Source organism: Lonchura striata, chromosome 5 (genome assembly GCF_046129695.1).
Source record: "Lonchura striata isolate bLonStr1 chromosome 5, bLonStr1.mat, whole genome shotgun sequence".
In the NCBI taxonomy this organism is placed as follows: domain Eukaryota; kingdom Metazoa; phylum Chordata; class Aves; order Passeriformes; family Estrildidae; genus Lonchura; species Lonchura striata.
In genome coordinates this window covers 21,481,565-21,503,678 of record NC_134607.1, presented here as the reverse complement: position 1 = coordinate 21,503,678, position 22,114 = coordinate 21,481,565, and the positions used below count along the sequence as shown (strand labels likewise).

The 22,114-nt window shown below is 44.8% G+C and overlaps 2 protein-coding genes across 2 annotated transcripts in view; one reads left to right on the top strand and one right to left on the bottom strand.

The window, feature by feature from the left end:
* Positions 1 to 4,535, bottom strand: part of TIMP3 (TIMP metallopeptidase inhibitor 3) — a 37,384-nt gene extending 32,849 nt beyond the window's left edge. The window contains exon 1 of the mRNA XM_021553954.2: positions 4,194 to 4,535. Within this exon, the coding sequence (XP_021409629.1) occupies positions 4,194 to 4,317 (124 nt within the window). The 5' untranslated portion in view covers positions 4,318 to 4,535. The remainder of the gene's footprint in view (positions 1 to 4,193) is intronic.
* Positions 1 to 22,114, top strand: part of SYN3 (synapsin III) — a 188,054-nt gene that overhangs the window by 95,933 nt on the left and 70,007 nt on the right. The window lies entirely within an intron of this gene.

Sequence of the window (22,114 nt, the reverse complement as noted above, 5' to 3'; positions counted from 1 at the left end):
AAAAATAAAATCACATAATTACTTCCTCGACAAAAGTCTGATTCTGAAGTGGATACACTTTTGTAACTATTGCCACAAGATGTAACCAAAAAAATACTTTCAAATTCATCTCAACTCTAAAGATTGGTAAAATTAATTTGAGATAGGTTATTGTAACTTTTAAATCAGTCTGGGAGACCTTACCTTTCTGCCTTAGAGGCTAAGGCAGGGCATTTGATATCACTACACCAAAATAAAGAAAGCATGTTCAAAATCTCATGAATGATCAAGTGTTCTGTACATCTCTTTTAGCTTATTAGTGAGAAGGTAGAATAATCAACTCAGGGAAACCAATGAAAGGGCAGGTTTTCAGTTAGGTGCTCAGAGTTCAGGCCAAGCAAATTCACCAGTTTCCTCCTCTGCTGTTTCCTTCTTGCTCTTCTCTCACATTCTCAGTTCAAAGGATGGGAGCCACTGCAGGTGTTGTGAGCTTAGTGCTATGGGTAAAGGAGGATGGAATAAAGAATGGCTTCCACAGCACCAAGGGACCCCTAAGGACTTACTTACCTTCACCTCCCCTGAGCATGCCGCATCCATCTTACCAAGAGTGAGGTTACTTAGAACAGAAAGGAGCAGTACCCACTGGCATCCTTGCTGATACAGGTATTTCTCCCCCAAAACACAAAGGAATGTTATTTTGAGCTCCTTTGAACTTTGGTAAGAGACATCTAATAGTGCCATAGCTCTTCTCTAAAGCATAGGTACAAGACAGAAGTAAGATAGCTGTGGAGTGAATAAAATACTTTATCACTTGCAGACTAGTTTGTCAAAATGCAGTCTGCAATTTCACATATTTTCTCCTTTTTTTCTTTTTCTTGAAAGGATATGTGGGGCAGAGGGGGCCAAATGGGAGGTGTTTTCCAAACCTGTGAATTCAACATTCAGCAGCCAAGCTCAAAAATTCCTGCTGTTCATGCAAAAAAAAAAAAAGGACAAACAAGTCCCTTTCATGTCAGCTATGTCCAGCTGGAAATGTCACAGCTTTGTCACAAAAGAACAAAGCATGCCTGGTGTCTGTTCTTTTAAAAGGTCTCTTAATTCAAACAAAAGAAAAATATTCACATCTGGAAGGGGTCATAGGCAGAGGGCAGGAGTGGAGGAAGCAAAGTTCAGATGGCAAATCATAGCAATTGCTGTTTGTTCAATTACAGTACAGACTCTTCTGGCACTCACTGATCCCATTAAAGAAAGAAAGCCAAGAGTTAAAATAGCAATTTTATTATTGATTGACCCCATAGGGCCAGATAAGACACACCTCTTCACTTTTGCTCCATTCATCATGATGGAAAAGTCAGGCTGAGTGAAAAGATCCCTTGTGACCAATAGTACCTCTAGCAATAGTACCTCTTTTTATTCCCCTCCCTCCTTTTTTAAATTAAAAATGTATATATACATTGTTATTTATGAAGTTCAAGATTCCTTCAAAGACCACACCCTTCACTTTCAAACTATGTACATATTGAAATCCTGCCCTTTCCAATGGGTTTATTTGACCATCTGTTTCTGTAAAGATTAAAACCTCCTAGTGACTGCAGGGTTGAGAGGCTGTATCAGAACTTAGTCACTGGAAAATGAAAAATTAAATGTCTGGTGAGATCAGATTAAAGGAGAAGACACTAAACTTGAGAGTAGGACTTCACTGGTTAAGCAGAAAACAGCAGCAGAAGTTTGCATTACAGTCCTCAACTAGAAGTTCTTCTTCAAACTGCACTGCTTCTGAAGATGAAAAGCCTCTCCTAGGCTGCCACCTAGCTAGTTAATTTCTTACATTGGTTTAGGAGCTATTTTAAAAGACTTTTTTGCTCCAGCTCTTACTGAACTGACTCCTCCCTTTAGAGCTGGTATTTTGTCAGAACTTTCAAGAGCGATAAAAACTTGCTGCCAAGTCCCTTTCTTCCTCACAATGTGTTTTATAACCCAGCGTGTAGTTTAGTCTGTCTAAACACTGCACTAGTACACTGCCATCAGTTTCCATGGAGATGATTAACTCCTCCAAAGCCAGAAAGCTTTAGTGCACTTTTTGTCCTTTCTGCATATGAAGAGCATGACAGCATTTACTAAAATCGGCCTACAGAAATATCACATTTTCCAGACAATCCTAGCAAATGTAAGAATTCACTTTTGGTTCAACCCATCAGAGACTTCAAGCAAACTGGCATTCAAGCAAGTCATTTAGTGGAATGGGTTGCTCTTTCCCCCCAAGCTGCTCTTCCTTTGCATTGCTGTGATGTCTGAAGGCCTGAGAGCCCCAGACACATCAACTTTTTGAACAAGTTTGTCTCAAAGCAAAGGCAAGGGTTGAGATCTAATGAAAAGCCCAGAAGAGAGAAAGGAAAGATGAAGGGAAGACTTTGAACTCAACCAGAAATCAGAGTAGAAAACAGAAAAACTTTGTGCCCTCAAGTTTAGTAGCATCATTATAGGAATCTTCATAGTTTATTCCTAGTCATTTATGTGCCTAGTAAAAGTACTCTGTCAGTGTGTATTCATTACAAAAATGCATTTAATACCATTTTTTGAACCAAAACTATCACTCATCTATTATAGCATGACCTAACCAGAGCAAGAAAGCAGTCCGTCTCCCAAAAGGCAGCTAATGAAGGCCACATGCTGCCATCAGCTTTTGCTGTGAAAAAACTGTTTACCAGACTCACTTTAACAGAAAGGACAATCTCCCTGGCAGTTGCCACTTAGGTGGCACACTTGTTGATCCAAAACTATGAAAATGGCAACAAAAGTTTGAATAATTTAGTTGCCTGGAAGAATTTTCCAATATAAAACTATTTTATTAATGTTTTCCAGGCTATCGTTACTGAAACAAACTGCAACCTTCCCACCACTTTTAACATGGAATGGTTTTTTTGGCATTCAGGAGCAGATACACTATATAAAATAAACATGAATAACCAGGTACAACTGCAGTTTCTGTAGAAGAACTGAAGGCAAGGGCTAGATACTTTGCCACTAAGCTTGGCTAACTTGAAATGGCTACTGGCAGCATTCACAGCAACGGGTGTTCTGCTGCAGTGAGAATTACTCTTTATTTAACTTCCACAGCAGTTGCCAGGAGGATTTCTTTGCAAACTCTACTCTCAGTCAGTACCATGTGGGTACCAGCACTGCAAAGTCCCTGGCCCCTTTAATGCTGTGCTAAGAGAACCTACAGAGAAGGCAGGAGACTTCTTGGACTTGTGCCGTCCCCTCACCACTGCTGAAGTGACAGCCTGTATTTACCATTACATGGACATGTGTCAAGGACAACACTAATTGACTTCACATACTTTGCCACAGAAGAGCTACCAAGCAGCAACCATATTTTGTTACCCACCCTTGGCTAAAAGCAAGCCAACAAACTTGGGAACAAGAGTCTTTATTACCTCCTCCTCAGAGATTTTTCATGCTGTCCTTGTCCCCTACCTAAAGCTAGTGTAATGAAGAACCCTAGGGATGCTAAAACCCATAGTGGAAAACATCAGTCAGGATCCAATGGAAGCGTTTCAACTTTCCCAAAAGCGTGCGGTGTGCCTCCCACAGCTGTGCAAAGACCATAGCACAGCATGCCGAAAGCCGGGAGACACTTGGTACCTGCTTCTCCAGCCCTTCCCAATTTTAAAAGCGCAGCACCACAAGCCCGTGAGAGCCGCATCTCCAACCACCAGCCGCCACTGGCGGCTTCGTGGCTTGGGAGCACCCATCCGAATCCTGCCTCCTACTTCTTGTCACCAAGTTGAGGAGGAAGTTTTGGCAGCCTACACCTCTAATTGTGTTTCTGTCCTGCTGTAGAAAGCATGCCGCTCTAACAATTATTGATTTCTTTAAGGTACTTCTGGGAAAGGCTGCTGCTGGTGCTGCTGCCGCGGGACAGGGCTTGGGAGGGCTGGGCGGGGGTCCGCCACCACACTCCTCTCACCAACCCAGGCGTCCGCGGCAGCAGCGGAGCCAAAGCCGCTCTGGAAAGCCAGGTCACCGCTCTGGTGTGTGCGATAGATCGCACTCTGTGCAGGTGTGATCCGCCTCCGCCCCTGCGTGCCTGGCGGGACGCGGCTGCCGTGCGGGGACAGCCGCGGTGCTGCCCGCGCCCCTCGGGCTACCGGGAGCTCGCTCGCTCCCCCGAGCCCGGCCGGCCCGGGCGGCTGCGGGGCGGCGGCACTTACCGATGTCGGAGTTGCAGAAAGCGTCCTGCGGATGGATGGGGACGCAAGTGCAAGCCTCCACCACCAAGTCCCGCAGGCTCCAGCTGCACAGGAACACGACGAGGAAGCTCAGCCACGCCGTCATGTTGCCCCCGAGGTGCCTCCTCACTTCTGCGGAGCGGGAGGCGGCCGATGCTGCGTTCGCCTGACTTTATTCTTGCTCTCTAACAGCCCGTGCGCCGCGGCTGCCGGCCCTGCCCCTGTCTCGCTCGGCGGGACGGTGCTGGAGCGGAGCGGAGCTGAGGGAGCCGAGGTGCGGAGCGCTGCGGACGGAGCGGCACCGGCGCGAGGAGTTATACCCGGCTCGCGCCGCTCGCGCTCCGGGGGCGCCGCCGCGCGCGGCCAATGGCAGCGCCGCATTACCTCATCGGCGCGAGCGCGGGGCGGGGCCGCGCCCGCCGCGCCTTATAGGGAATAGAGCGGGCGCGCGGCGGCGGGGGCGCGGCCCCGGCCCCGGCCCCGGCCCCGGCCCCGGCCCCGGCCCCGGCCCCGGCCCCGGCCCCGGCCCCGGCCCCGGCCCCGGCCCCGGCCCCGGCCCCGGCCCCGGCCCCGGCCCCGGCCCCGGCCCCGGCCCCGGCCCCCGAGTGTCCGCCCGAGCCTGTCACATCCTCCCCCGGGCCGCCCCGCTCCGCTCCTCGGGGCACCTGGAAAACGGTGCGCTTGCAAAGCTCGCGCTGTTCCCCTTCAGCCCGTCTGGGCTGCCTGCAAACTGACTTCAAACTGGAGGCATGGCACGCTGCTCAGGCTGTTCCAAAGAGCTTTCAGACAGACAGCGATCAGATAATGCACAAGTGCAGTGTGCTACAGGCAGTAGAAAGAGGATGGGGGAAAAGAAGGACAAGACCTATCTGAATTGTTAACCAGGATTTTGCCCTGAATGTTTTTAATCCTGCTCGGATGCTCCTTCTCCACCACCCAGCAATTCCCCTTCTGTGTCCTTCCAGTCAGAAAAGGGTCATAAACTGCTAAAACCAAGCTGGTAAAAGCAGTGTTGTGTCTACCCAGGCACCCCCAACATTTAATCTCAAAGTATATTTCAGCAGAGCAGCTTTAGTGGAATTTAGAGAAATGTCCTGTTTGTTTTGTTTTCCTTTATCCCCTTTCAGAGCCATAAATTTCCATCGGCTGTAGAAATGTAAATGTTATAGAAGAGCTGGGACTGTAAGGAAGGAGTTTGCCAGCTGCATGATACAGACAGCCTTATTATCCTCCAAAGGGGACTGAGGGGTGATTAATCACAGTATCAAACCAGTGTATGTAATGTCAGAGTACTTTCCACGGGGTTTACAAGACTTAAGCATGTCTAGTTATAAATTATGCTGGTATTAAAGGCCAGGGACCAGCTGTCCTAAATTTCTATATAGTCAGCTAAGTCTTTAGATTTACAATTCTGTTCCATCTGGGTGAAGCACAGCCTTCCTACACCTTTTCTTTAATCATACTGTCCATATAAAATTAAAATCTCCTGTCTTATGGAAGCACAGGCTTTTATTTGGAGCATTGGTAGGCAAAAAAGCTTCAAGATGGGTGTTGTCAGTAGGGATCAAGGTTGCAGTGCCAGCAGTGGAAAACACAAGTTCCTATCCTCAATGTGACACAGACAACCTGTGTGGCAGCTTTGCCTCACTGTGCTTCAAATCTCTATGTCATGGGATAATAGTGTTGGGAGCTGCTCAGGAATGTGCAGTAGTGAACACACTGAAAAATCAGACGGTGCTGAGGTACTAATAGGTCCTGTAAGTATGTGTGAGACAGGGTATTAAATAGATAGTTCCATTTAGACACCTCAGAGTCTGAATCGTTGGGCCCAAATTGCGATATGAGAAACCATACACAAATAATACTTCAGGTACTTGGGCTGTCTATTCAAGATACTACAAGTGAGGCTGGGTCCATCAGATTGGGTGGATGTCATTTCAGTCTCACTGGGTGTAAACAAGGAACAACTCCACCGACCTCAGCAGAGTAACACAGAAGAAGAATTAGGTGTGTCTGGCTCTCTCATTTTTCCTTTGTTGTTGTAAAAAGTTTGATATCCACCAACATCATGATACACTTGGCCTAGCAACATCTCAGATCAATATCTGAGAGAAGTAGAACTCTGTCAGAACCTGACACTGGTGTAAATAAGGGAGAGTTTGGCCCACACACAACTAGATTATAATCACAGCTCCTGTACCACCTCCCTTCACTCTCTGGCCAAGTAACTCCCCTGAGTATGTTTCTTCATACCTATAATAACACCTTTCCTGTGTGTTCCAAGGACTAACATGCTAAATGCTTTGTAATAAGCTTTTAAGCTGTTGGGTGCTGTGTAAATGGTGAGAGTCTACAATACACAGATGCAGGACACATTCAGAGGAGACTGAAAAACAAACCTCCTCGATTTCTGAAATGGGAGAGGAAGGGGCCTAGAAATTACTGAAGTTCCACAGGGCCCTCCAAGGTATGGAAGTGGCTTGCTTACAGTGAGGCTGACCAAGCTAGTTAAAATGACACCAAGTTTGTGCTGATTGCAGGAACTGGCTCGCCTTTCAGATATAATCCAGAGAAGCAATCAGTTGGAAAGGAGTGACACAGCTTGATCCAAGGGCTGGGCACATCTTTTTGGAAGGGATGGGGTGCAGGCTGCCAGTATGGCAAGGCTTACCACTAACTTCTATACCACTGCTTGGGAGATGATCCAGAAATATTTGTAGTGCTTGTAATATTATTGCCTGGAGTAGAAGTACATGTGTTTGGTCAGGGCTTAGCTGATTCACCTGCTGTTTTTACACTTAGATATTCTTTTTCAAACAGATTAATTTCTGTACAGTAGTAGGGGTTCAGGTTTTTTTAATCAGGACTGGATACTATACAATAAGAACAATATTTATTTCCCTCTTGAGGAATACACTTCATGAGAGAAACCAGAATGTGTTATTTTTGTAAAGTACAGGTAAATCATACTCAGGAAAGTTCAGTATGGCCAGTGGCCTGCTCAAGGCCTTTGTTAAATAGTTTAATCAGCCTGTACACTCATTTTATCTCCTGTAAATAGAGATATTATGTGTTATCATCTGATAATATCCATTAGATATCCAATATTAGCCTCTCTCCTTTAAGACCTACTGGCAAAGTGAACTCTGAAAAAGCCAGGCAAGGATTCTGAGTATTTATTTATATAAGAAAATATTGATAATGGTGTCAGAGTCACAGAGAAATTCAATGAAGGAGCTGAAAGGAGAATTCTCCTAATTCTTCCTCTATGCCCTGTCTGCATGGAAAAAACTGCAAAGGGAAAAAAATAAAATAAAAAACTATCATTCCGCTTCTTTGCTCAGGTAAAACTTTAAACCTTATATGGCCATAAAGAAGGTAACATTGAAAGAAGGAGAAAATAAACACCTCGATCTTCATATGAGAAAATTCAAGTTCACGTTTGGTTAATGCCACCAAATAAAGAAATCTGCGTTATTTCAGTGTTCCATCAAGAACACACTGCTGAACACGATTAAGGATCTCTCTGCCTTACCGAGCAGGCACACAACTCCATGCTGTGATCCTGTCGGATCCCGCAAGCCAAGCATGACTGGGCTGGGTCAGTCGTTGGTGTGAAAATTCCCAGGGAAAGCCGTGGCCCGCAGGTGTTGTTGACTGAGCAGAGTCCTCCTCGCCTCCATGCCGCAGGAATGTGCGCGGCAGTGCTAGGGGGCAGTGCGCTGCAAGAGATGGCTCCGACCTCCGCCGATGGAGCCAGCTCCCCGCAGTACCTAGAGATCCGGCCCTTTGGAAAAGTTAACATATGAAGCTGGGTGTCTTATTTAAATTTAAGGAAGGAGAATTACCTTCTACTTTCATAGATATTCATATTTGTTTATATCAGGTGCATGTTAACTTCATTTTCCTTCCACAAGACCTGCCTAGAACCAGGGACAGAGACTGAGATAGGAACTAAAGGCATGTTCACTTGCCTTCTCATCACATTTCATTGTGAGGCATGCCGGCTGCTTCAGAAGGGCTTCATCAAACTACAGCAACTGCTGGCAAAAAACCCACATACCAGAAGGGTTGAGAGAAAGCGAGAGAGAGGGAGGCACACAGAGAGACAGGCACACCCTACTCTCACCAGAGAAAAATACCCTGACAAGTGTCACATGTAGTGGTTGGTAGCACTTCATTTCCTCATCAGATCTTAGCTGGCTTAAACTGAGCTTAGTATGAATGAAATCAGGAGAATTCAACTGAAAGTTGAAGTTCAACAGCCCTGCCACCTCCTTAAAAACATATTAACTTTAAAAGCTTCTGAATTTAGCTTTTCTATTTTAATTTTTTGACAGCAAATTGTCTTGATTCATGAGTGTGGAGTCTTGCCATTAGCATTCTAAATTGTCCACCTGACAAGTTGCTGAAAAGCATCCTCTTGTCCTAAAATCTTTTCTTGAAGTTTATGATCTTCATATCTTTTACACCAGCTCAGCATCATGCCCTGTAGGAGGTCTCATTGTTTTTCTGTTTTTATGCAGCATGAGAGGAAGGGTAGATGTTTTCAGAGCTATCTGATGTCCTTTCTACAGCACACTCCTGCCATCTCGTAGGATAGTAGAGAATGGTCATGCATTGCATTAGAAAAAGGTTCTCATATTTCTTGATTATCTGTTTCTTTTTCAGTAAATTCTTTCTTTTCTAACACTGCCCTTTGAGAATACTTTTTGTTTAAAATTTTTGTATTTGCCATGATCTGTATGCCTGAAACTGTTGTATCAGTGAACTTCATGTGCTATTTAAAATAAGAATACTTCTTCAAAAATGCCTTTGATTCTATAAATACATACAAAAAAATTCATTTGATCTCTTTCTCTGAGGTTGCAAAGGAATTATGTCACCTTCTTGTCTACAAGCCAAACATAAGTAACACTCCATCCCATTCCCAAGCTTTTCATTGCAGGTACACCATTAAATGTTCTTCAGCTCTAACTGAAATTTTCATCAGTTCTATACCATGTTCAGTCTTCAAGGATCATTTAGAGACTGTGCCCACTGGGAGCACCCAGCCTGGTAGCAGACTGTAGGCACCACGTGTTTCCAGGAATATTACATTATAAAGGGTTGTGGAATATGAAATCACTCCCTCAGTAGTGTGGGGATCAGTCAGGCTGTGATGTGGCATCAGCTGCAGAAGAGTAACCAGGAAATATCTTTTAACGGCCTTATCAAGCTGAAAATGTTTCCTGCACGTGACGGCGCTCTTTGGCCCAAATCCAGCAAAACACTAAGGCACATGTTCAACTTTAAGCACACAAGATGCTCTACTGAAGTCAACAGAACCATTTACATACACAAAGTTAAATATAAGCTTAAGTGCATTTCTGGACCAGGGCCAGAGGGCTCAGTACCATGCAGGGTTCAAGCCAGGAGGCTGTGATTAGATGTCTGACAGAATCCGGGAGGGAAGGACACAACGTGATTTGCTTGGTTCTACCTATACCTCATTCCAAGCAACTAATTTTCTCTCATTTTTTTTTATAGTAAGTCTTTCCATTTCTCTTGTTTTGCTTTCCTGCTGCTATAGCCATTTCCAAATTGAAGTTTTGATTTTCTTTTTTTTTAAACCCTCTAAACTGCATCAATAGCTTTAAGTGACTGAACAAAGAGATTTCAAATAGATGAAGTGCTTCAAATGGTAATAAGAGCTGGTGTTCCCAGAGATTTGGAGGCTGCACTAAATACAGAAGAGTGAGAGCAATTGAAAATCACTTTTCTGTTGTTCCTTTGTATGAACTGGTTTCTGGCTTATGCAACGCACAGTAATTAAAATGACTGGAATGCCTCACATTTTTAAGAGAGCTTTAAGGCAGCTCTGTGGCATTGCAGCCAGTAGAGTTCATGAGCAAATTCATGGCTGCAATCAAGGTTTGACGTTTCTATCCACGTAACTTGAAGAAGACAATATCTCTGTGGAGGCCTTTGAGGGGAGTTTGAGGAAGAAGGAACAGACACAGAAAAGCAGTAACATCTGCTCCCTGCATCAGCTCCATGAGCAGCTATGGGGCAAGTCTTCCTTTTGATGAGACAACAGCCTAAAGGTTGGTGTGGTTGTCAGAGATTGTCATCTCTCACTGTAGCCTTAATGTCCTGCTCAAATTCAAGTGTCGGACAGAACTTATAGCTTATCTCTCATTTTACATCAGAATCTCATAGTGCCTCCTCCTAGGTGCTGTATAGGAAATGTCTCTCTCTATGAGAGAGGGTTTGATTTGTGTACTGGCCACTGTGGTTGCTGTGTGTATTTGTGGACTCCAAGCAGCTCCCTGATGTTTAGCAGAAAGCCTGGCAGACTGGCATGTCTCTCACAGCTGGTCGCCCTCCCTGTGATGAGTTTTGCTCTGCTTGGCAGGGGTGAGGCATTATCTTGGTCCTTTTCAGTCTCCCTAGCACAGTCCAGGATTCCATTTTAAACTTTTCCAACTTTTTGTTTTTACTGAAGGTGGCTGACCACTGCATCCCTGGTTTTCTCTCAACTACTGGCTTGGCTTTTCATAGTGATGATTAGCCACAGAGGAGCAGAAGCTGAATACAGCCTCTCTTGGGGGGTGAGCAGACTGTCCTGAGGACATGGACTTTTTGGCATGTTGAACAGCTAGATCCTTCTTCCCTCATCTCTCTGCCTCTCACCAGCCTTCTGAAGGCAGGGACTGAGCCTGCCTCCTCATCTCCCAACATAATCTTTCTCTCCTTCTCATCAGAGGGCACTGTTAGGATACAGCTGCTTACACAACCCTGTGTGAGTGTAGGGAGGTAGAGAAAGAACCCAGGCAGGAGGCAGTAATCCTGTACCTCTTAGACCATCATGAGGCTATGAGAGCTGCAGCCCCTCCATATGCCAGTCCCTAGGATGTGTCACTTGTTTTAAAGCATGTTGGACTACCCTAAAATCACCATACATGTGAAAGAGCAGCACCACGGGGCTTGCATCCCTCTTCATTTCTTTAATGAGGCTAGAGATAGTATTGGGCTATTGATAGTATTGACAGTAATTGGGCTGTCAGGTGTGAAGGAAGGGTCTTTTCTTTACCTGCAGAAGAGGTGTGAGTGCAGGAAAAGTTGCTGTCTTGAGTTGCTTCTCCCTCCTCCACCTGCAGAAACTGCCTGTATGAATAAACCAGTCTCCTCATCCCCATAGTGCAGGTGTTACCAGTTTCTCACCTGAAACTGCAAATTAACGTATTAGTTACAAGGACAGTCTCTAATGACAAGGATAGTGTCCCAGCAGGGAATGAACTCAGTGATTCCTGTTATGCATGCCACTGCATGATGTCAAAAGTGAGAAGCAGTTCCTCTGTGTGGAAATCCCAAAAGAGATTGTTGCTACAGCATAGGATTTTTCTTATAAATCTAAACTTTTTCAAAGCTTTTCTTCCCATGTTCCCAAATCTATTTTGTATTCTAAACAGTAGCTGACTGCTCAGTGACATCAGGCCCTACCCTCAGACTCACAGTCCCAGCCAGGAGAAGCTGGGGAATTTCCGATGGGAGATTTCAAGGACAGATCTCTTTCTTCTCTAGAGCAAAAGGCAGCACTTCGGTTTCCTCACTCTTTTGGAATTTTTATCTATAAATCTTGGCATTCGGTGTGAGACAAAAGATGAGGAGATGGTAGATCTGCAGTCTAAAGTGAGGATACTTATTTGTTTATTGTCTTGCTCTTCCCAAGTGAAGAGTAATGCATTTCTCAAAGGAACTTTTCAGGTCAGCAGTGTAAGTTCCACACCTAATGTATTAATGTCAGGAGTGAAAAAAAATCAGTGTTTGATTTAGCACAGATGTGTGAAAATAGTATTCTTTGTCCACTGAAGACAGAGCTAATCCACAGCCCCTGTCACCCTTTCCTTTAATCTGACATCCTCTATCCCTTCACTGTGCCTTCCTGGGGATGCTTTTGAGGGGTGTTTCAGTGAGAACTACCCAGAGCTGGCAGGAACCAGGAAGGTGTAGTCTATATGTACAGATTACACACCAGGAGGCACCAAAGCTTGACCATGTGCTCTGAGCAAGCAAACACCTCTCTGTAGCTTTGCTGTTTGTAGCCATACCACCAAATCTCGCACAGAGTGTTGGCCAGGGGTCTGGCATTATCCCAAATGCCTTGCAGTGGGATCCTGGACTGCTCCAAAGCAGTCCCTCATCTCAAGTGCTAAGAGGTTGGAGACGTAGTGAACACTTCCAGCAGAAGCAGGTGTCCAATAGCAGCTTAGTACAGCACATTCTCTCTTCTCCCTGTCCTCTTTTTCTCCCTCTGCCTGCCTCTCCTCTCCAAGGTAACTGGAAGAAGATATTGAACTCTCAACCACACAGGCCAAGGAAGCAGAAGGGCTCTCCCTAGACACCTAGCTGAGATCAGCGAGGAAAATGCTCTCAGAGTAAAAGTTATGCAATGCATGGGAGGAATCTACAGTTTTAATAATGGGATAATTAATGGAAAATAATAAACAAAGGGCTGAGCAGCAGTAGTTTTTACCAACAGAGATATGATTCTCCAGCAGACTTTCCCTAGCACCTGACAGTACAAAAGACAGTAGATAGACAAGCATTTTATCTTTCCATTTTAGCTGTATCTTTATGTTCCCTAGATTACAACCCAGCATTTTTAAAGGAAAATCTTGCTTCCTTTTCCCTCAGTTCAAGTTCAGCAGAACAACCACTAGATCAGTGAGTGGAATGGGAAGGCAGGGGTAAAGGTGTGGTCAGTGGCAGCAAATCCTTACTGCAGCTAGGATAGACGGCATCAATCTGATCTGCCTTTCCTCACAGGATAGCTCTGGACATTCCTACTGAAGTCATTTCAATTCTCCCTCCCAGTATTGAGATTGAATGAGCTATTGCTGGAGAAAACCTTCTCCCATTGATACTTATATAAAGTCTCTTCTGTGCCAAAGAAGCAGGATCATCAAGAATAACACAGTTTGCCCCATGAAAAAGAAGGTGCAAGCCAGGAAGAAAATATTTTAATTAATTTGAAATTGGCTTCCCCATCCAGAATAAAACTTCACTTTTGAATACCATATATAATGGCAATTTAGCCTAGAGAGGCTAATATAGCATAATCTGTGCATGGATGTAAGCAATAGCACTAAGGAGAGCTGGCTAGGGGAAACCCATACTCATTCCTAGTGAATGCAGGAACATTTCCTTTTGCTCCTCCAGAACATACCTCCTTATCTTAGACAATGTATCCAAGTCCCTAAGGTGTTTCCATTAGCATCAATGTAATCACTTTTAACAATCTTTTCATTCTTTTTCCCCTGAAATTATAACCTGAAGGATTAGGCAGTCATAGCCATTCGGTTTTATTTTGAGAAAAGGCTTTTAAAAATAGGAAGGAGAAAACAGGAGAACCTGGTGCTGCCAAAGCAACCCAGTTTATTCCATCAGGCATTTCTGGGAAGCAGGAGGGAGGGAAGCTTGTAAAGCCATGCCTGTGCTGCATGTAAGGGATAGTTCTCAAAGGATTCCCTTAATCAGATTCTGAAGAAGATGGGCTGTCTCTTTGTAATTCACTCCATGTCTTATTCTAAGACCATATGCTCTGGTCACGTGAAGATTTACAGTCTCAAATTTACTGGCCTCAGAGAATCTGAAAGAATTATGCAAGAAATCATGTTCTGTCATAACTGAGGCCTCACACAGCCGTGCTTCCTAAAGACTGCTTCTAACTCAATATATGGCTTCTCTAGGGCTTTGTAAGCCCTTCTGGGGAAGAGGGAAGGGGAGGAAAAAGGGGAGCTGCTGATCATTGCCATATGTGAGAAGCATCCCTGTCTGCACATGGGTGTGACGTCTGTGTTGTCACAGAGGCCGAGCTCTGCAGAGCCCCTCTGTTTCCTGTCTCCAGTCAGAATCTTGCTGCCAGAGCAGGAATCCCATATCGCTCTGTACTGCACTTACAAAAAAGGAAACTTATGGCCAATGGAGGGGGAAGGGGTGGGGGAAATCCTCTTAAATAGCCATGTAGGAAGTCTGGGCAGGGATATGAGCCAGGAGTCCTCAGAGGCAGTAGAATAAGTGGGAGTTTAGCAAATAACCATTTTCTTCCTTTGACTAGTGTTCCTCAGAGACCTCAGCACTCCAGTTCTCATAGCTAATTTTAGCTATTTGTGGTTGGCCTGTTCCTAATGTTCCTTTCCTATCTCTCTCACACACACTGAACCTTGGGATGCTGTCTGTGGGTTGACAGATGATGTGAAAACCTCTAATCTGCAGGTCAAATATCAAAAAATGAAGTGGGATCATACAACTGGAAGCATAATTTCCTTTTTTTTTCCAAATAAGGGAGACATATTCATATTAGAAGTTCTTAGCATACCAAGTTTATGAGGTTTTTTTTTAAAGTATATGAGGGGAATGACCTATTCTTTAAAATTTTATGGTAACCACCAAAGATGTTATCATCCTGTGGACACTGCCTTTCCTATGCAGGCTATGACTGATATACTTTCATTATGTTTTGGCACTGGTCTTTGTTAGAACAACCAAAACCACGTTGTCCCAAACACTGTACTGATACATAATAAGCAGGATGAGTCCCTGATAAAGAGCATCGAGTGCATGTTAGAGAGGGTTTAAAATGAACATCGTGGCAATAAATGTGCCATGCCAGGAATGAAGGAGCTTGCAGCATGTGGCATTTGTACTGCAGATACCACATTCATGGAACTCTGAGTCTTACCTGATTTACTCTCCTGTGGTGAATTGATGTCAATGCTTTATCTACTATGAGATTTGCTGTACAGATTGTGAGGAGTCTGAAGTCCAGAGGCACCACAGGGTACAAAGGAAAGATAAAAGGACAGGGATGCCTCCTCCTGGCTCAACCAAATTTTCCCAGAAATGTGAGCAACAGGTGGCTCTTTTTCTTCCCCTAAATTTCTCCTGAATTTCTTATCCTGATTGCCCCTCCTCTCCACTATACCACTCTGTAGACAATGCTCTGCAGGTGAGCTTTAAGTGATGGATTTGTGGGACTGTGGACAGTAAAAGGGTACATGGGCCCTTAGATGCTGACTCTGCCCTGTAAGAAAATTTAGTTCAAGGCTTGGAAACTGGGTCACTAACCTTATTTTCAGTTGATTGATTTAAAAAGTCTTAGAGTCAGGTGAGGAATCCTGAGAAACTGATCAGGAGAAAAGGTAGTTATTATGTCTCTCAAGGATAGAAAAACAGTATTCCTTGAGCTGTCAGAGGCCAGATTTACATTGTTGATTAGACAGCCACCTTTGGTTTTGTGTTGGACCAGAAACAAAAGACTGACTAGGATATCTTGGATAAGACTGCCTGTAGCACCCTGTTCTGAGAGGAAGCAGTAAGTCTGTGCATAAAACAGACCTCGTGAGCTGCTTTCCTGGAAGCTCTGCTGGTTGCTGAAGGCCCCTTAATTTTTAAGTAGTGTTGGCAGCTTGTTTCACTTTCAGACAGAGATAAATCCTGCCTGAACTGAAGGAATGAATGGAGGGAATCTCCCCCCTGCTCCTACCCCCCATCTACAGGTTGTCCTAATAATCCCTGAACAGATGGACATGATCATGTGAACCCTTGAAACTCTATCTGTTTTGGAGGAGTAGTGGGTGTGGTGCTGTGGTCATGGACAGATATATGTGTTGCCTTTCACAGAGAAGCTCACTGTCCTCCTAAGACTGAATATCAACAAAATCCTTCCTGTGGGGACTTCCAGTTCTGCCCGAGCCAGCTGTAAATTCCTTTGAGGCTAAGACTAAGAAAACTGGAATCCTGGGAGGGCTTTGGTACAGTCCCAAAACCATTTCCACTGAACCTTCCCAAAAATATGGTTTCTCTGACCCAGGAATGTGAGCTCTGTAACAATGCAAAGCTGAAGTCCTAGACCACTGGAATTAACCAGAATTAGCTCATTGCATCTTTGCGCTCTGTCTGTCTTGGCTAATATGAAAATCATTTTCCCTCTGGGACACAAGATTTGGTTCCATTTATATGTAGCACCTGGCATGATGGGGATGTTGGTATTTGAGTGAGGTGCTACCACTATATAAACAAATAAAAAAAATCGTGGGCCCCCTACTTCTTTGCTGCTTTTCAGTTGATTATTTAAGAGTAAATAATCATAAAGCATCTGAGTGAGCAGAGCAGAGCTAATGGCTGCTTCAGCCAGGAAATGCCTGAGGAGCAGGGAGAACAGAGACTGTTGTATAAATTGCTGTAGAACAGTGGAACAGAATGCATGATCTGGTACTGACTGGCTGAAGCAGGAGATAGCAGAAAAGTAGTTACGTACACAGAGAGCTCTTCTACTGGTCCCAACAAAGCTGGAATGAAACTACATTTGCTCTACAGCTGGCCATCCTGACCACTGGACCTACCAGCTGCCTTCTCACTTGCCAGACCTTCTGCTTTTGCTTTCTGTCCCTCACCATCTGTTTGTCCTTTTCACAGGAGAGGTCCCTTCCAGTTGTCACTCTCTGCATGAGCCAGTTGAAATATTTGCCTCCCCTACCAGGACAAGTTTCCTTTGCATTTTTTGTGCTTTCTTGCAAGACACAATTTCTTTTCTTAATGAACATTCACAATCTTCCCCTTTTAAACACAGAGGTTCTAGAGCGAGATAGCACCTCTTGAAGCAAAATGCTTTCCCTAAAAGCCTTCCCCTTGATGTTGAGGCCCCAAATGTCAACACTCTTTCTTTCAAGGATAGAGAATGTAATCCAGGCATTCCTCCCTTGCCTGTGGTTTCTCTGTTGCAGTGAAGTGTCCAGTGAGCAGACAGCCAGAACAGCCACCAGCATGCAGGGAAGGGCATGTTAAGGGTGGGAAGGAAGAGTGGCTGCACCACATTGTGTTCCAGGCATGTTTAGTTGGCATGTGGTCCCTAAGAGACTGCTGGATGCTGGAGTATATTTAGGGCAGCTTCTGAGCTACTTGAGCTCACAGTGAGAGAGGTAAGGCAACATGATGCAGCTGCACCCAATTCCTAGGAATTGTCCTCCATTCCACTGCTTGTGAGAAAGGTCTGAGCAGAGCAGAGAGAATGTAGACCCACATCACATTACACACCAACTTCTCTGCCTCTTCCTACCTGCCAAAGTAGAAGGGTGGAAGTTCCAGTGAAAACTTTCTTCTGGAGTGGGGAAAAAGACAGATTAAGAATAGCCAGGTGGTTTACTGTGCTCACACTCTTCTTTGCATCCTAAAGCACCCCCACAGACTGACATGAATGATCTTATTAATTTGTGATCACATGAAATACACACTAACACAGAAGCAGGGATGGCTTTTAGGTCTCTTCCCAGCTCTGAAGCAGCCCTTTGACAAGGCTAGACTGGTTGTTTTTACTTCTCCCCAGATGAGAGGCTGGTCAACACCACCCCTAAACTCACCTCCACCCCCAAACAGCTGTTTTGCCAAAGGGTGGAGAAGCAGACCTCCTGACTGAGGGTGGAGCAGTTTGAAGGGGAGGAAAGCAGTGACTTCACTTCTTATTAAGTAATAGCAGAGCAGGGTGTGCGTCACTCTGAAAACAAGACTTTGGGTGGGGGCAAAGGCTCTCTGCAGCATCTTATGCATGGAGCCTTCCCCTTTGTGGGAATGAGCAGAATACACCATTCTGAAGAGTGAATTTAGAAAGTAAAATCTACTGAGCACCTCGTAATGTTATTTAAGGGGATCCAGGAAGAGCATCAAGGTGAAAGGGCTCATAATGATGAAAGTCTTTTGGGCTAGGCTTTAGGAAACAATTTCCTCTAGCAAGGATAGAGAAACACAGGAATAGATCAAGTCCCTGTGAAAAAAACCAGCATGTGGGGGTCAGCTTTCATAGGGGGCAGATGGCACTGGGGTCTGTGCACAAATACCAGGGAGGTGATGTCAGGACAGACAAAGGTGTTCTTTGTGAGTACAAGGATACCTACAAGGGGACTGCTCACAGCTTCCTCTCACTCCGTGCAACTGAGCAAGTATCACAAGATCTGGATCTATCTCCCCAAATAATCCTTTCCCTGCAGCTGACTCCTTCAGGGCTGTATGAACAGCCTCAGGCCAGTCTGTTGCATTCTCTCTGTCTCATTCAATTGGCTTCTGCCAGTCCTCACTACTGCTGAAACAGTCTGTCAGACTGGAGAGCAGTCTGGGATGTTAGACATCATTCCAGGCTGATCTGAGCAACGCAAGAGTAAGAAGCAGTCTTGGACTCCAAAGGCTTCCAATGTAACAAATATGTTCATACTGCTGATACTGTTCATACTGCTCTGAAAGTGCAATTGCCAGAACGGCCATCAGAACAGAGGCTGTAAAAAGCCTTCCAAAGGCTCTGTGCAATGTTTGTGGCATTATCAGAGCGTACCTCTGACCCAATTTGCAGTGGGGACATGACCAAAGGTTCTTATTTCCTCTTCTAGGCCTCCCAGGTGAAACTTAGAATACCTTGGCAGTGTCCTAGAGACACATGGCAGTGTCGGGGCACACCTCCCTCATTCCTCTGGCTTGCACAGAGAACTGCAGTGCTGTACATCAGTGCTGGCATGTGCTTGTTGGGCATTTTCCCAGGATTCTGCCTGGGCATGTTTGCCCTTAGACCCGTGCTACCACCCATATGAGTTATTTTATATCCAATTTCTACACACCTTTGCATACTGCAGCCACACATGGTGAGCACGTGTCATAGGCATTCAGGAACTCAGGCTCTGCTTAGGAGAGGTGTAAAAGCTGCCAGGCTGCCAAGGGGTCAGGCTCTTTATTTTTTTCCTGTATATAAAGGGAAAGCCCAGTTTTGTGGTACCCAGCTCCCAATGGCTCCTCATGCAGACTTTCACTAGAGACTTATCAAGTCTGCAAAAAGCCCAAACACAGGCAATAAGCAGCTTTCCTTACCCTTGCCTCAAGTATACGACAAGGGAAAGATAAAAAATTAAGGAAGGAATAAATGTACTCTTTCTTCCAGTCTGACTGACACAAGCAAGGGCAGTTCAATTTCATTAATAAACAGAATATCATGTTCCAACTTCCAACCTGAGAAAAATAAATTAACTGAATGTTCAGAGAGTTCTGCTGCCTTGCTCACAAATCATAAATGGCTTAGCAGAACAGCACTGTTTTGGAAATAAAGAAGGACAAAGGATCATAAACAAAATAACAGGCATCCACCAGCTCCCAAAATGATACTTGCCAAAGCTCCTTCCCATTGCTTGCTGGCACAGCTGCTAGAGCAGACCATTGCTTCCCTGGTCTGGAAACACTCCACTCACAGCTGACAGTTCAGGGGGACTGCTGCACACCTGCTGAGTAGCAAAGGCTTTCTCAAGCTGGAGCTGAGATAGGGTAGCTATCCTGACCAGTCCCTTTGTCTCGCTGCTTCTTGCAGCTATGCTAACTCCTTTAGCAGCTCCTCTTAACTGGGTCCAGATAAGCATCTCCCAGCACCTGCAGTTCCTGTTAAGCACTCCTGATTCTCGCTGGGTTCTGGCTTTTTGTTGCTCGAAGATAACTTCTTCAACAGACTTTTCTGGTCCTCTAGTTTTCTGTATTTTTATCAGCTAAGACTGCAAACCATTAACTGAGGCTAAGGGTGGTGATCTACTATGGCACAGCTAGTCCCAGCTTTTCACACTTGGTCATCCTCATTATCCTCACTTTTATGATGATGATGTTGTTGTTTTCTTACACAAATCCACCCATATGTGCTAGCATATGTAGATCAGTATTAGGCTGTTTCAGCTCTTTTCTCTCCAACTGAGGCCAGTAGAGCAATTCTGTCCCTACAGCTCTCCATCCCTCTGGGCTGCCATGCTGGTCAAAACAGAAACACAGGGTCTAAGTTAGTTTCCATCTTGCAGTCAGCCTGAGGCTCTCATTAGGATTCACCAAAAAATAGTAGTTGTCCTGTCTAAGCCTCAGGACAATCCCCTGTTTATAACAACTTTAGACCCTACTGTCATATCTGTGCTGCAGACAAATAAACTCAAAAAGGCTAAGCCATGCTAGCGAGTTTGTGAGTCCCAATGCTTCTCCACCCCTTCCCTGGTTTCTTAGAGCAGGCACTATTCCCTTCCTAAAGCAGGGAATTAGTAACACTAATGGGGGAATGTGTCACCTCTGCATGCTGAGCATGACTCACAAAGTCAATAGGGTCTTAGCAGCTGAGAGGAACAATGAGTGGTGTTCTCAGTTACACTGTTTTTGGCTACACCATCACTGGAGCCCAGAACAAGGGCAATGATGTCATGGCCATAGGCTTAATGTGTAAGTATCATATGCAACACTACCAGCTCTCTCTGATCTGTTACTTCCACATTAACGTAACTTGGGGCACATATACACACAAATAGTTGCCAGAGCCAAGAATAAGTCATTTGGAACAGATGATTTTATTTCAGGCTTTTAACAAGAATGCTTGTCAGTCCCAACAGGCTCATTCTGGGGAGGTAGTACCTAACTCAGTACTAAGCTATATAATTTAGTCAAGACCTCAGCTATAAAGACAGAAATTTGGAATGTAGAAATAGGCAGACAAGAATCCTGCTAAAAAATAGTTTACATTTTTCTGACAATTAGCCATTGTTGCAAGTATTTATATAAATAAAGAAAGAGTAAGAAGAAGTTCTGAGGCAAAAGAAGAAATTACTCACAGCTATTTTCAAGAGAATGACTTTGAAGCATTTAATGCACTTGTATTTAAGCAAGACTTTTCTCCATTAGCCTCTGAGTGGAGTGGAGAATTGTTTCTTCTTTTCAGAAATGTTCTGTGTGTATTAAGTGGTCTGTCAAAGGAGCCAGTGCAGGAGGGGGTGTAGAGCTGAGCATACAGTGACACTGTAATCAGAGGCCAGCCCCTGGGTCAGGCAGGCAAGCTTGAACTCGCTGTAACCTGCCTGGAGTGTGAGCTGATAGCCGGGGCTGCAGAGTTCACAGGGAGCTGTCAGCAAACATCCTCAGCCCAGGAACTGTGCAGGGCTGGGGCCAGCACTGGGCTCTGAGCAGCCCAGAGGGCTCTAAAACCCAGCTCAGGGCATCTGAACTGCACATGGATGGGGCTGCAGGAGCTACTGTCTGCTTTCTGCAGGGACAGCCGTGCCAAGAGCCACAGTTCCCTGCTTTATAAATCTCGTTCCTAACCTATTGCCAGGTGCCTCAGGTGACAAGGCCTGACTCTGACCCATGTTATGGCTCCCTTTCATCATCTGCTGGGTTAAGCCAGGATTCCTCTGGCCAGAAAAACAGGGGAAGCCCTTAGAATTCATAACACGAGATCTTATCTCAAGGGAAAAAACAGAGGCATGTGTGTAGAGGTTTGTTGAACTACACATTCCTCTAATAGTTTCCCAACGCTGAGCACCACTGGGACAGTCACACACTTTGCTGCATGTTCCCAACAGGCTGGAACCTTTATCTGCTGGGCAGGCTGGTGCTGGAGCCCTGCCAGTCTCCCTGGAGAGCAGCTGTGGCCCCTGGGTTCCTGTGCCTCTGCACTGGGCAGCTGATTGGTGGAAGCTGGTGCAAAGCTGCCTGTCCGATTAAATTTGTTATTTTGCAAAAGGATTTAGCTTTGCTTGTTGGTTATTACTTAAGAAAAATCCTAAGCTGGTGCTTTAACCTGTTTTAAACCTTTCACAGGGTGAAAGAATCTGGTTCATTTGCTTCCAAGTTGTAAACAAGGAGCAGAAAGCTAAGAGAGGGCAGATAAAACAAAAAAAAAGTTCTAAAATACTATTTTTCTTACATTTTTTTATTTTTCCAATAAAAAAATTATGTTAAATTTTTTTTCTAGCAAAAGGCTGCCATATGAGAATTGTTGCTGAACTTCACTTCTGAAAGAAAATCTGACAACAGGTCATTGGCTACCATCTCAGACATACTCCAGCTCCCACACATACCTGCTGTCTCTC